This window comes from Theropithecus gelada, chromosome X (assembly GCF_003255815.1).
Source record: "Theropithecus gelada isolate Dixy chromosome X, Tgel_1.0, whole genome shotgun sequence".
NCBI lineage: Eukaryota > Metazoa > Chordata > Mammalia > Primates > Cercopithecidae > Theropithecus > Theropithecus gelada.
Genome location: NC_037689.1, coordinates 82,140,325 through 82,153,926, shown reverse-complemented (window position 1 = coordinate 82,153,926; position 13,602 = coordinate 82,140,325). Strand labels below are relative to the sequence as shown.

The 13,602-nt window shown below is 47.3% G+C and overlaps 1 protein-coding gene across 1 annotated transcript in view; it reads left to right on the top strand.

The window, feature by feature from the left end:
* Nucleotides 1-1,420: 1,420 nt before the first annotated feature.
* Nucleotides 1,421-13,602, top strand: part of NHSL2 (NHS like 2) — a 229,838-nt gene continuing 217,656 nt past the window's right edge. Inside the window, exon 1 of the mRNA XM_025373582.1 lies at nucleotides 1,421-1,700. Coding sequence (XP_025229367.1) covers nucleotides 1,421-1,700 — 280 coding nt within the window. The remainder of the gene's footprint in view (nucleotides 1,701-13,602) is intronic.

Sequence of the window (13,602 nt, the reverse complement as noted above, 5' to 3'; positions counted from 1 at the left end):
CCACACCACTGCACTCCAGCCACGGTGACGGTGGTAGATCTTGTCTCTTTAAAAAAAAAATTGTTTTGCTAATAGATTATAAAGGATTATAAGGATGTGAACATTTGTAAGAGGAAAAATGAGAAGAGAATGAAGAGAAGGAAGAAACTGAAGCACACCAAAGTCAAAGAGGTGGGTTAGAGGAGAGTCAGATGGAAGCTCAGTGTGTTGAAAATAAGCATTATGAGTGGAAAGGTCCTAAGTGCACGAGGACATATGCTCAGGTACTCTGGTTTTCTGAGGACAACAATGTGCCCCCTCTTTTCTGCCTTCTGGAATGGAGAGAAATCAGGCCGTGACCACAGGGCTGCCCGCACTGAAAGCACATCTCCGCTCCTGTAACCCATCCCAGCAGCTCAGCTTGGCCAGGGATAGAGCCTATCCCAGCTGGCGGACCCTACCAGAAGGAGGCGTCCCTGGGCTCTCTTTTTGCATAAACTGGAGTAGTGTCCCTCTATCTGAATTGAATCTATTGTTCCAGAAAATGGGTTTGTTTCTATTCATCCACTCCAATGGCTTTACAGTGTCCAGGCACTGTGGGACTCCCTAGAGACATTGTCTTCCTGAACAGTTGAATAAGATATTTGGTTCTTCGGTCCTTATTTCCAAGCTCCTGGGTGCTAGAAGGTTGCATTCACAGCCTAGTCTAGCTCGTGTGTGGCACCGAGTACGTTTGGGAAAGGAAAGCTAGATCAATGAAGTCAAACTATTCGGTCGGTCTTCGCTGGTTACCTGCTGGTGTGGGCGCGGGTGTGCTTGAATTTTTGTTTTCGTTTTTGTTTTTTTGGTAATTATGAAGAAAAAGTTTAAGTTAAAAAAAAAAAAGGCAGAAAATAACTTCAACCATCAGAACTGGGAGTGGAGCTCCTCATGAGGACCGGGGCACACATCCTATACCGTACCTCACGTCCCCTCTCACGCAGACATTCCTTCTTTCACGCTCCAGCTCGCTCTTTTTACTCCTACTTCCCTTTCCCCCTCTCCCGGATCAAGCGTTAATCTGCGAATCTCTGACCGCAGAAGGAAAAAAAAAGGTGGGTGGGGGGATCCCGAAGTAGCAGAGCTAGGAGGAGGAGGAGAAAAGAGGGGAGGAGGAGGAGGAGGAGGTGGAGGAGGAGGAGCCCGGCGAAGCAGAGTCAGAGGGACTGGTGGCTCCGGCGAGTGTGCAGCCCCGGGGGAGCCGGCGCTCTAGGCGAGGAGCCCGTCAGTCAGCCTACCCGCCCGTCGTCTTTGGCGCCCGCACGCTCTCCGGCCCGCGCCCAGGGGCCTGCTACACCCGGAGGTGGGGCCGCCTCTCAGGGGCGCTCGGGCCAGGGGCGCCGTTCGGAGTGAGTCCGCCGCGCCGCCAAGCTGGTCCCCTGCGCCCGCGCCCGCGGCCGGGATGCCGTTCTACAGGCGCACGGTGGTACCCCAGCGCCTGTGCCCGCGCAACCCGCCGCAGCAACTGGCGGAGCTAAGCGACGTGAGCCACCTGGCCGCGCTCAGCCTCCTCCGGCAGCTCGCCGACCTCTGTGGCCACTCGTTGGCTCTGCTCGAGGACCTCGAGGGGCACCTGCTGGCCCTGGGGCGCCGCACAGACAGCCTGTACTGGCGCACCGTGCGCCTCCGCCGCCGCCTTCCCTGCCGCCTGCTTGGCCCGGAGGAGGACGAGGAAGAGCTAGGTAAAAACGGCGCCCCGGTGGCTCGCGGCCCCGCGTCTACCCCGCCTCTGGGGGCGCCGGTCGGCGCTTAGCGCTGTGCCCACCCTCTCCCCGCCTCTCTCCGCCCCTCCCCTCCCCTCCCCTCCCCTCCATTCGAGGAGTGAGGGGATCCCATTTCCCCGACCCCCGCCTCCGCCCCGCCTCCGCCCCACCGCCGCCCTACCGCTGGAACTTCCTGCTCTTCACCCGGTCGCGCCGTCCGGAGTGGCCCCGTGCCCTTGGGACTCCCGGCCCTGGGGTTGGTGGCCGCCTCCTGGGGATTTGGGTGGGGGGGGACCCGCTGGGTCCAGGAGGGCCTGGGCGATACTCCCCCCACCCGCCCACCTAGCCCCAGATCCTCGGCGCCGCCCTCATCCTCGCCGCGTCGGAAGTCAAATAGCCGAGCCACTGGCTTCTTTGCTCCTGTCTAGGAGCTCGGCCACTTCAGAAAGCGCGCCGGAGCTGACCGCCACCTACGCGGCGGCAGGAACCGGCGGTGGTGCCTACTGGTTTTAAACCTGTGCAACTTCCCGCTGGAGCGTGGACGCGGCTCGCACTCATAGGAGTGACTGAGCGCCCTCCCGCCTGCTTCTCCGCACGTTTTGGGCAGCTGTGCTGGGGAGTGGCCGGGAGGGGGGGAGGGGAGAATGTCCGGGGTTTCGCTGACCCCCTACCCGCTACCGCTAGGGTCCAGCTGCTATTTGCTGGAGAGAATCATTTAAAGAAGTTATTATCAGTTTCCTGAAGTGCATTCACTTTAGGAATCAGCCATGCCTGAGAAACACCGGATCCCAGTGGTGCCCTCACTGAGCACGCGGGACGTGTGAGAGGGTAGGGGGCTACACGAGCCCTTGTCCTTTACTGTTTTGGATCCCAACACTTTACATGGGGAATCCTCTGTCTGTGGAAATGCAGTGCCCCTGAGAGTGTGGGCTTCTGCTCTGAGAGCGAGCTTCTGCTGAAAGCAAGGGGACTGAGTAGGCTGGAAATGCTGACTACAGCTGGGGCATGCCAGGTACCAGGGCCAATCGGTTCCTCCAGAAAGCTGGGGAGAGAAGCAGCAGTGTGGCCAGAAAGTTTCTGATGGAGGCAGAAGATGACTACTGGCTGATTTCTGAGTGCAAGCCTCCAGCTAACTTGGGAAAGAAATGCCTGGGTCAGCCCCTCTTCATTACACACCCCACCCCATCCCCACCCCTTCCAGAAGTACTGGAGTCAGGCCCTGGCACCTCTCTTCATAAAGGTCTCTGACCTCTGAGGTGGATGGCAGAGGCCTCTGGTGGAGATAAATGAACTGGATCCTATTAGAAAAGAAAGGTGGAAGCCACAGATGACTGCCAGATGGTATGTAGACATTGGACCAGGAACCTCTGCATGGCAGGGGCTCAGTTTTTTGCTGGGGTCCCACTGATTACAGGATTAGTCTAGGGGAAATTTGATAAGTCAGCTTGAGGATTAGTTTTCAAAATCCCTACACAGTTTGCAGAGAGCCACCTACTGAGTTCAGTAGGGTAAGTTAAGGACAGTTTTTTCAACTCTACCTTCCTGTCCACTGAATTAGCGAGCCCTTTCTGTGGGATGGAAGGCAAGGCTTCACCAAGTCACCTTTGGGACCTAACCCTCTCCAGTGATCTGCTAGGTTAGAAAGAGATGGCTTTATGCAATGGATAGCTTGCAATGGGGAGAAACAATTGTTAAGTTAAATTACCATTGGTTTGGCTTCTTGGCAGTTTTCAAGAATGGGAAGAGTGGCCATCTCTCATCCCTGGTGTGGCCTCTTGCCTTTGAGAATGTACGTGTCCCACGGCTCAGAGGCACCCAAGGGACTGCTGCATAAATGGAACACAACTACCTTCTGTAAGTTGGTGAAAAGGTCTGATTTTCCATTTTCTGGTCTAATGCCCTACCCTAGACTCCCCTTGAAGTTCTCAGTGCACACTTTTCTCTTCAGGAGCTGTGATTGGGTAGCACTGAAATTAGGCCTTCTCAGCAATGGTCTGAACATAAGTGCCAAATGCAAAAAGAGTTGGGGAGCATAATCAGTGCACCATCTGGCCACTCCCTTGTTGCTCAGGCATAAGCTTCAACAGGGTGTTCAGCAAGCTGAATATTAGATTTTGACCGTAAATAAGTAAATAAATGAACATTGTCATGTCTTGCCCTTTTTTCTTCCCTATGCATTTTCCTCCTAGGACTCCCACTCCCTTACTGACCATTTTGCTGGGGGTCAGCATTTTACCCTGCATATCCTCCATCTGTCTGGATTTCCCTCAGATTCTTCCTCTAGCTATTTATTCTGACTATGGGGCAGGAGAAACCTGGGAAGGTGGGAGGAAGGTTGGAAAGCAACATGGCCAGAGTGAATGACAGCTGACAGGCCAGCAGCATATAGCCTCCCTGCAGTGACAACTTGGCTGCCACTGACTGAGTAGTGGCAAGTCAGACTGGCCCATAGCCTGCAGGCTGGGCTGAGGCCCTGAGAAGCAGCAGGGGGAGGATCAAGAGAGGAGGATCGAGATGGAGGAGGAGGAAGTGGATGCTGGAGAAGTTCAAGGTGCTTCTCTACACAATCACAATCATGGGTCATGCCCCCACCATCTTCAAGGTTACAGGGGTGGACTGGGCTAGGCTCGTTGCCTGGCAACATCTCCCCCCCCACTCCACTGAAGGCTGTTCTTTGGTAACTTGAACCCCTTTGAGACTGCCCTAAAAGCTCTTGTAACTGGTATGGTGTGAGGGATGGGGATGGAAGGAGGAGAGGGTAGACCACAGGACTGCAGAAGGCCCCTGTGGTTGTGGATCTGTGGCAGTTGCCACACCCTAGGCATGGCCCTGCCTATAAGTTGAGGTTTTCCCCACATCTGGTTTTGAATGTGTCCTGTTTTATTGCATCTGTGGTCTGTACGCTGGGTTCTTCATCTAAAAAATGGTATAGTCAAAGCCATTGGGAAATAGCTCCATGCCTGCCACCATATGCTGAGTCAATCTAAGCTTTCCAACTCCTCCCTTGGAGATCTATATAATGTTTGTAGGTGCTTAGATGGTAATTACAAAAGCAATCAGGCCATCCGCCTAGGGATATAATATCTCCTTTGCCATCAAGGAAGTCACCGAAGGGCTAGATAATTCTAGGTATGTTTAACAACACTGGAGAACTATCATGTTACACCAGCTCATGAACTTGCTGTGGGAAAGATGTTCTGTTGCTTCTTACGATTATTTTGGCTTGAATACAGCCAGTTGGGTCCATGGTGGAAACTCCCTCTTCATCTTTATGTAAAATTCCTACCTCTTGATTTTCCAACTTTATGGCAACTCTGGCTCCAAATCAGAAAGGACAGCTGGTTTATTTGTGTTTAAATCATAATTCCAGTGTGAGGATAGACTGTTGTAAATCTATATGGAGATGAAAAAATGAAAAAAAGCACCTCCGGACTGCAACGAGTTTGCCATTAGACGAGGTATTGTGGACCCTGAGTCTGACCGTCCTTGCTAATGAGGAGAAGAGATGGCCTCTTGAGTCAGATGGAGTGGGGAGGGTGGCAGGAATTTGGGGACTTGGAACAGGCACTCAGCCAGGGCTTACTTTGTCTCTGTCCTACCTTTCATCCCCAGAGGCTCTTGGGACAGAGAGTTGACAGAGTACGGAGGGGGAAGCAAACCCATTTTCTTTTCTCTTCCCACTCCACCCCACTTTCCATTTTCTTTTTAAATACCATGAAATTCTTGGTCTGCTTCATGGTATTTCCATGTGTTGAAAACATCTTCCCTGGAAATTTGGATACCAAAATGTCCACTAGAATTTCTTCCACTTTAGAAAAAAGAAATTTAATCCTCTCTTTTTTTAGGCACATGAACAGCTAAAGTGATAAAAGTGTCAGGATGTTGGAATAGTAGAGTAATAGGAGAAGATTCAACTTATGGCTCTTGGGCTCAACCTTGACCTTGATGAAACTGATTAGGTTTAAGGAGGAGAGTGGTACGTTTGCATCATCTGTTCCTGTACCTCTCTGGTGTGGTACCAACAATTCAGTCATTAACCACCATATGTGTCATAACACTTGACATTCCAGACCCAGAAAGGGGATGGTACCTGTCCAAAGGCACCCAGCTGGATCAAGACCTTCAGTAGTCATGAGTGCTGAAAAAATTTTAGTGCCTCCCCATATGTAATTCCAAGTGAAAGCAATACTAAACCTGTAAATAAAAATGTTACTCTTTTTAAATGACTCAAAGCTCACATGGATGTTGAAATTAAAATATCTTACTAGATTCTTTCTCTCTTCCTCTCTGTCTTTTGTACCCCTGCTGTTGGTGGCCTAATCATGTATTTAATCTGCTGACATGGGAATGTGGTACCAGCTGGGTCACACAGGAGGTCCGTGACAGGAGGCCTCCACCTAGAAGCCATGCCTTCTGACAACCAGACTAGTGCTCTGCCCTCTCAGTGATGCTAAGTTCAAAGTCAGTTGTTCTTCGAGAGTCACTGTCTTGGCATTTTCTCTAGTTGGAACTTGTCCAGGATGAGAAATAACTCCTGTTACCTTTAGTAACTGAGGGCACCCTGTGGTTCTGTAGTTGTGGCCGGGGGTGAGCTGAAGCTGGAGAGGAGAAAGGAAGGTCAAACTTATGTCATATAGAGAATAGGTGTGAGGCAACAGGCTCTCTTGTTAAAGCAAAACATAGTCTTCTTTGGATGGAAAATTGCTCCAGAAAAATGATCTTCAGGTGGGAAGGGGTGGCTGGATAGTGACCCTGACACTGCCGCAATCCCTCTTGATCCTTCTGCCATCTTTATACCTGTTCTTCTCCCTTGTAGCTTTCAATCCACTTGTGGACACTACTTGCCACACACCTGCATCCGGACTATTTTCTGTTATTCTTGTAGAGGCTAGTTGGCATTTCAGAAGGCACCTTTTATTAAAAACCAATGGGAACAGGAAAGTAAAATGATTGCCAAAAATGCATTTAGCATACACATTTACCGGGTATGGATTTCTTATCCTTCAGTGCTCAAGTAGCTTAACAGGCTCACTGGCTTTGCTGCTCTATTCCCTCTCTGAAGGTCTCAAATCATCTTTTCCTTAGATTATTATTTTCTAGCCTTGAAAAGTGGGCACAACTGCATCTGGGCCCTGTCTGACCTTTGTGCTGGGTGCTAAAGACCCAGAGGTAAATAAGACCCAATGTCTCCCTTTGAGGAGCTCCCAAGCTGCAGAGGTAGGTGCCATCTCATTCCCCACCACATCAGCGTGTGGTCCTGAGTATCAGGTCTTATTTAGGTGGAGGAGAGCTGATAACCAGAACCAGGACCCTAGATCACATACCAGAAGATTCTTCTGCTCAGTTCAGTTTGGGGTCCAAAGATGGAATTTGGACTTTTAGAATCGGCTATGGTAAAAACAAAAATAAAAACCAATCTGTCATTCTGTTAGTGTTACTGTGAATTTAGCAATGCTTTTAAATGAATTTGCAGTTTTAAACATTATAATGTTATCTTCACGCATATGAAGAGTAGTGCTTATTCAGTCTGTAGACAATGCTTGGCGGATCTGCAAACTTACAGATTTCTTGTGATAACTCTATGGTCCTCTAGAGTCCTCTACTCTCAGTTGGAAATCGCTGGCCTTCCTGGTTCAAGCTATCAGCTCTTCCCTGCTCTGTGGAATTCCATGATTTCACTCAAATAAGCCCTCATTGAAGTTTTCAAGTTAGAGTGCACAGGATGGCAATACCTTAACAGTCAAGACTACTTTAATAATGCCACGAACAGGAGGTATGTTTATTAAGTGTACAAGTGGTTTGCAGTAAAGTGCTTTGTATGAGGTCATGCGCAAGACCACTAGGTATCAGTCAGTTAACTTGGGAGGTTTGAGCAGTTAGGCAGCCCTTCCTCCCTCCCTCTCTCCCTCCCTCCCTCCTTTTCTGCCTTCCATTCCCTTCCTCCCTCTCTCTCTTTCTAAAATGTAAGCTCCTCAATAAGATATAAGCTCCTTGAGGGTAGGAGTCTTTATCTGTTTTTACTCTTGTGTCTCCAGCTCCCAAAACAATGCTTGGCACCTAATAGGCACTTAATAAATACCTGGTAGATTGAATACCTTCTTTCTTTTTTTCTAGCCATTGCACACTTATTGAATACCTGACTCTGGGCCCTGCCCTGTGCTGGTTTCTGGGGATACAGAGTAGAACTAGGATGCAGATCCACAGTCCAGTGGGGAGAGCAGTGAGCCGTAGTACTGTGGAGACAAGGTCTAGGCTACCGGGGCAAGGCAGAGGGGGCACACCTTACTCAGGACAGAGGCTGAGCAAAGCTTCCAGGAAGATGTGATGTCTGAGTTCTGAAGGATGATCTGGAGCTGGCCGTTGAAGATTGAAGAGGGCGGGGGAGGGAATTCCTGGCTCAGGAAGTAGCCTGTGCAAAGCCCTGGATATGTGAGAGAGCTGGTGTGGGGGAGGAATTCACTGCCAGTGATTCAGGAGGAGAGGGAGCAAGGCACCTCCTGACTCAGAATGAGCCCCTAGGGTGGAGGTGGGGTGGGGAGTTCCTCACATCCTGTTTGTTTGTCAGGGAGTTGGATATGAGGGTCTTGAGAAGTTTAAAATGCATGGTTCAAATGAAGTTGTAATATTAACTAACTGTGGATTTTCTTTATCTACATTCAAGTTTTCATTATCCTTGGGCAGATGAGACCCAGTCAACCTCGGCTCCTTCATGCTTTGCAGGGCGAGGCCCTGGGCCCCTCTAAAAAAGCCAGACAGAGCAGGAGGGGCTCCGAGCCACAGTGAGAAAGAGAGAGAAAGCAAAAGTCTACCTGCCTGTGTGTCCCCGGCTGTGTATCCAGTTGCACTCCAAAGCTAAATGTATTATTTATGCCCCTGCTTTTCTGTGAGTAGGGACATTTGAGGCTTGACGGTATCTTTTATTATTATTTTTCTTTCTGAATAGCATGGATTCTTCAGAATCGTCTGTAATTCATCAAGGGGAAAATCAGAATTTTTTTTTTTTTTTTTGAAAATTGACTCGAGGAGATGAGTTTTAAAAATGTATCTATCAGCTGTTTTAATTTTGACTGGAATCCTTTGCTTCCGAGAACAGTGTAATTAGCTGCCTGACAATTTATAGCCTGATCCCCAGTAACTGAAAAATACCAAACTCAAATTATTTCCCCAGACTAGGAGGCCCGGAGGTGACTGAGGTCTCCTTACATTAACATCCTTGGTCCTTGGGGGCTGAAGGCGAGGGCGGTTCTCTGCCCTTGCAGGAGGTGGTATCTCCGAGTTGTCAGCAAGACAGGCCTTGTTGTTATACACTGAGTGTCTCCTTTGACTCAGTAATTCTACTTCCAGGATTTTATGCTAAAGAAATAATCAGATATTGGCGGGGGCGGGGGGGCGGGAAATGTTCAGGGAATCCCCACTGCATTTTTTGGTTATTTGCATTAGCCAGAAAAAGGAAAATAACTTAAACATTCAATAATAGGGGAATGGTTATATAAATTTTCCTAGGTCTATGTGATAGACTAATATACAGCCATGAAAAGCTATGCTCTAAATGAATTATAAGGCTACATGGAAATGCACAAAATAATGCTAAGTAAAAACCAAAGACAAAATTTACTGTGTACAATATCATCTAAAATAGAGCACCCACAGAGACACATACGCATAAGAGGAAACTGGAGAAACCTATGCCAAAATGCTGACAATGATTATCTCAGGGTGATGGGATTATGGGGATGAGTGATATTATTTTCCTTCTACCATCCTGTATTTGTTAAAATTTTCCAAATCAACATCTATTACTTTTGGTAAATAGAAAAGATAATGGATGACATGTTAAGGAAAAGGATCTTTGGATTTGGAATCGTCAGCTTCCAGGTGAAGTCCCACTTGCCCAGCACCTACTAGCTGACTCTAGTGTCTCTGAGGCACAGTTCCTCTTCTGTAAAATGGGGTTAAACACTACCCAGTTCACAGGGTTGTTGTGAGGATCCAAAATAATGTATGTATTAATGAAATGCCTGGTGCCTATGCTGCAACCATGCACACCATCACTAAATACTAAGAAGGTGAAATTCCACGAAGCCTGTTGAAATCCCTGGATGGGGGTATTGTCAAGATGAAGTTATAATAAGAATGTTCCTAGACAGCTCCAAATTGCAGCCATTCTTCCCTTTTCCAGAATATGTAAAGAATGTTTGTGTGCCCACGGAGGAGCCGCATCTAGCTTTTGAGGCTGTCAGCTCATCTTTCCCAACCCAAGGATTTTCCTTTCCTCTGACTCCTCCCTTCATTCTCCCCCACTGACATCTGTTCACTGCCTCGCCAACCAAGGGAGAAAACATTCTTTGGAACTAAAGCTGAGGCACCACCAAGAATCATGGCAGCTATGACATGTTTATTGTCACAGAGAATATGTGGTGCTGGCTGACCACAGAACCTGCCAGGCTGGGCTGCCAAGGAGGGGCTTGAATGAAGCAGCAGAGGATGGATGCAAGCCCCACAGCCAGGCAGCGTCCCCTGCCTTTGGGCAGAGCTCTTGTCCAAGTGTCTCGCTGGCTGTCTGTTTTCTTCCCCTTGGGACGTCTGCATGGCTCCTGGTTGAGCTCACCAGTTTTACAGAACCAGCCTGGTTTATGGGTGAAGAAACACCTTCTCACAGAACTTATGGGACCTAAGCGTGTTTCAGTAAAGTACTGGGCAGTTTGCCTGAGGGCCCAGCATGCCTAACTCTAACCAGCATGGATACGAAGCAAGGAAATCCTGAGCTCACAGCCAGGCAGCCTCAAGGACATAAGCACACCTCAGCAGTGTCTACAAGATGCCCTGGCCACCAGGCAATCCAGCCATCTCCCTGGGTAGAATCCTTCACACTGCATGTCTGATTGCATTTTTCATTTTTTAATTACAGCCACAGACTCATATAGACTCTGGCTGCCAATTCAAAGCACCTAGAGAGTTTTTTTTAATTTGTTAATGTTTTGCTACATTCTTAATAATTACACAAAATCATTATGTACACCAATAGATATTATTGACCAAGATATAGTGATGCTTAAAATAAAGTCCACTGTAATCAGTACAACATGTTGGTAAAATTTACCCTAAATGTTAAAAAAAAAAAAAAAAAAAAAAAAGTACTAATGCTGTGGCTCCACCCCATACCAATAAATCCAGAATTTCTGGGGGACAAGGCCCAGGAAACAGTACTATTTAAAAGTTCCCATGTGATTCTACCTTGCAGCCTAGGTGAAGAACCCCTGTTATAAATGTTAAAGCTGGGAGAGAACCAGTTTCCCGACTTATTTGAACACGCAATCCTTTACAAATTATATTTGTGGATAATGAGCATGAGCTATGATGTAGACTTAGATTAAAGTGACAAAAAAATGGTCTCACAGATGAATTAATTGTAAGCAGTAATAATACAAGGTTATGTGTATATATATATCCTATATATATATATAGTTTTTGTTTTTTTTGAGACTAAGTCTTGCTCTGTCCCCCAGCTGGAGGGCAGTGGTGCGATCTCAGCCCACTGCAACTTCCGCCTCCCGGGTTCAAGTGATTCTCCTGCCTCAGCCTTCCTGAGTAGCTGGGATTACAGGCACCCGCCACCACGCCTGGCTAAGTTTTGTATTTTTAGTAGAGACGGGGTTTCACCATGTTGGTCAGGCTGGTCTTGAACTCCTGACCTCGTGATCCTCCCACCTTGGCCTTCCAAAGTGCTGGGATTACAGGTGTGAGCCACAGTGCCTGGCCAATATATTATTCAACATTGTAAGAGAACATAGGGGTTGGGCGCGGTGGCTCATGCCTGTAATCCCAGCACTTTGGGAGGCCGAGGCTGGTGGATCACCTGAGGTCAGGAGTTTGAGACCAGCCTGGCCAAACATGGTGAAACTCTGTCTCTACTAATAATACAAAAAATTAGCCAGGTGTGGTGGCGCATGCCTGTAATGCCAGCTACTCAGGAGGCTGAGGCAGGAGAATCGCTTGAACCCAGGAGTTGGAGGTTGCAGCGAGCCAAGATTGCGCCATTGCACTCCAACCTGGGTGACAAAAGCAAAACTCCATCTAAAAAAAAAAAAAAAAAGAGAGAGAGAAAACATAGGAAATTAGAAACATGAAACCATTTTATTTTATTAATAAAAAGGATAAATATATGGTGAGGTAGAGTAAAACATCTTTTATTTTACATATTTTGGTTATAACATGTCATCAAAACCCACTAACATTTTAAACAAGAACAGCATTTTTGTTTTCTTACGTCACTGCCACTTAATATCACCTATGATGTTACTGGGTTGGATCCCTATACCAGGTCAATCTCAATTTATTTATTTTTTGCAACAGAATGTAACAACTCCACTATGCACAAGCTCATCAGAGTATAGGCAAGAGGAAAGAAACTTCCAGTTTGTAATACTTAGTGTTCTGAAATAGGCTGTGCCAGAAATTCCAAATAGAAGTTGGAATGGTTGCCTCCAAATCAATGTCTAGATCAGACTCTGCTTTTCCATGTTCTCTGATGTGGCACACTCTTTCATGCAGCTAGATTATTGTGTTAATAATATGGCATAAGAGTGAAATGTATTATCCACATTTGTATTTTGTATTTGTATCCACAAATATAATTGTAAAGGATTGTGTGTTCAAATAAGTCAGGAAACTTTGGAGTGGTCTCTCCCAGCTTTAACCATCTATAACAGGGGTTCTTCATTCCACTTGCACAATAGAATGTATAAACGTATTGAGTACTTTTGATCCCATTTATACTTCAACAAATGCAATGCAGAAGAAAGAGTATTTATCTTTTTTCCCTTCACGATCCCAACAGAAATAGTTTTAGAGTATGGATCTAGGCCAACACTCACCTAGAGAAAGGAAGAGGACTGGGGCACAGGGATCTCCGGGTAGGTAGGTGGCTGTGTGTTTGGATTTCCAGTGCAGAACCTCTCTTGTGGCTATTTTGGGGTCCCGAGACATCCACTTATGTGACCCTGTCAACAGCCCCCCGGGAAATACTAGGGCAAGGGGGACAAAGGGAAAGGGAGAACTATGGGGGGCACTTTTGGCATCCCTCCATAGTGTGATCAGAAAGGGGAGATGCTAAAGGTAACTCCTATAGTTTGCCTCCCAAGCAATACTGTACATCAAGGATGATAAATAAGACATCAAGAATAGGCTGTAGCTGGGAGAGGTGGCACAGGCCTGTAGTCCCAGCTACTTGGGAGCCTAAGCAGGAGGATCCCTTGAGCCCAGGAGTTCAAGGCCAGCCTGGGCAACATAGGGAGAACTTGACTCTATTTAAAAGAAGAAAAAGAGGCTTCAGCATCTCCAGAGGAATCTGTTTAAGAAGGCTGAGAAGGCCGTGTTCAGGAAGAGTTTCACTCGAAATGCTGAAAATTGAAGAAAAGATTCAGTACTGAAAAGTGGGGAACATTCCAGCTCTCAGGAAACTTACCCATTAAGAAAACTCATTTCTTGAGGAGTTTGGATAGCAAAGTCTCCCTGTATTCCAATTTCTAGCCTGTATTACCTCTTGGAATAAAGAGTTACATAAGTTTACTCCCTGTTGCAAAATAACCCAATGAAATCTTTTTTCCCATAATTCTGAGTTAATGAAAATGGTAGATTTAGGAAACAAATGTTATTGGCTTGCACAGAGGTTTTATATTTTGTGCCTGTAGCTTCCAGACTACCTGATGCAAGTGGGGTGTGGGGTCATGAGGGAATGGGAAGAGCTAGTGAAGGAGAAGGATCTCTTTGTCCTGTTAAACATTTATTTCACTCTCGTAAGATGCCAGAGGGAGCTGGTAGAAATTTGGCAAGCAGGTGTCCCCTCCAGGTAGAGGGATGGCAAAGGGTGCTTTCCCTGGGT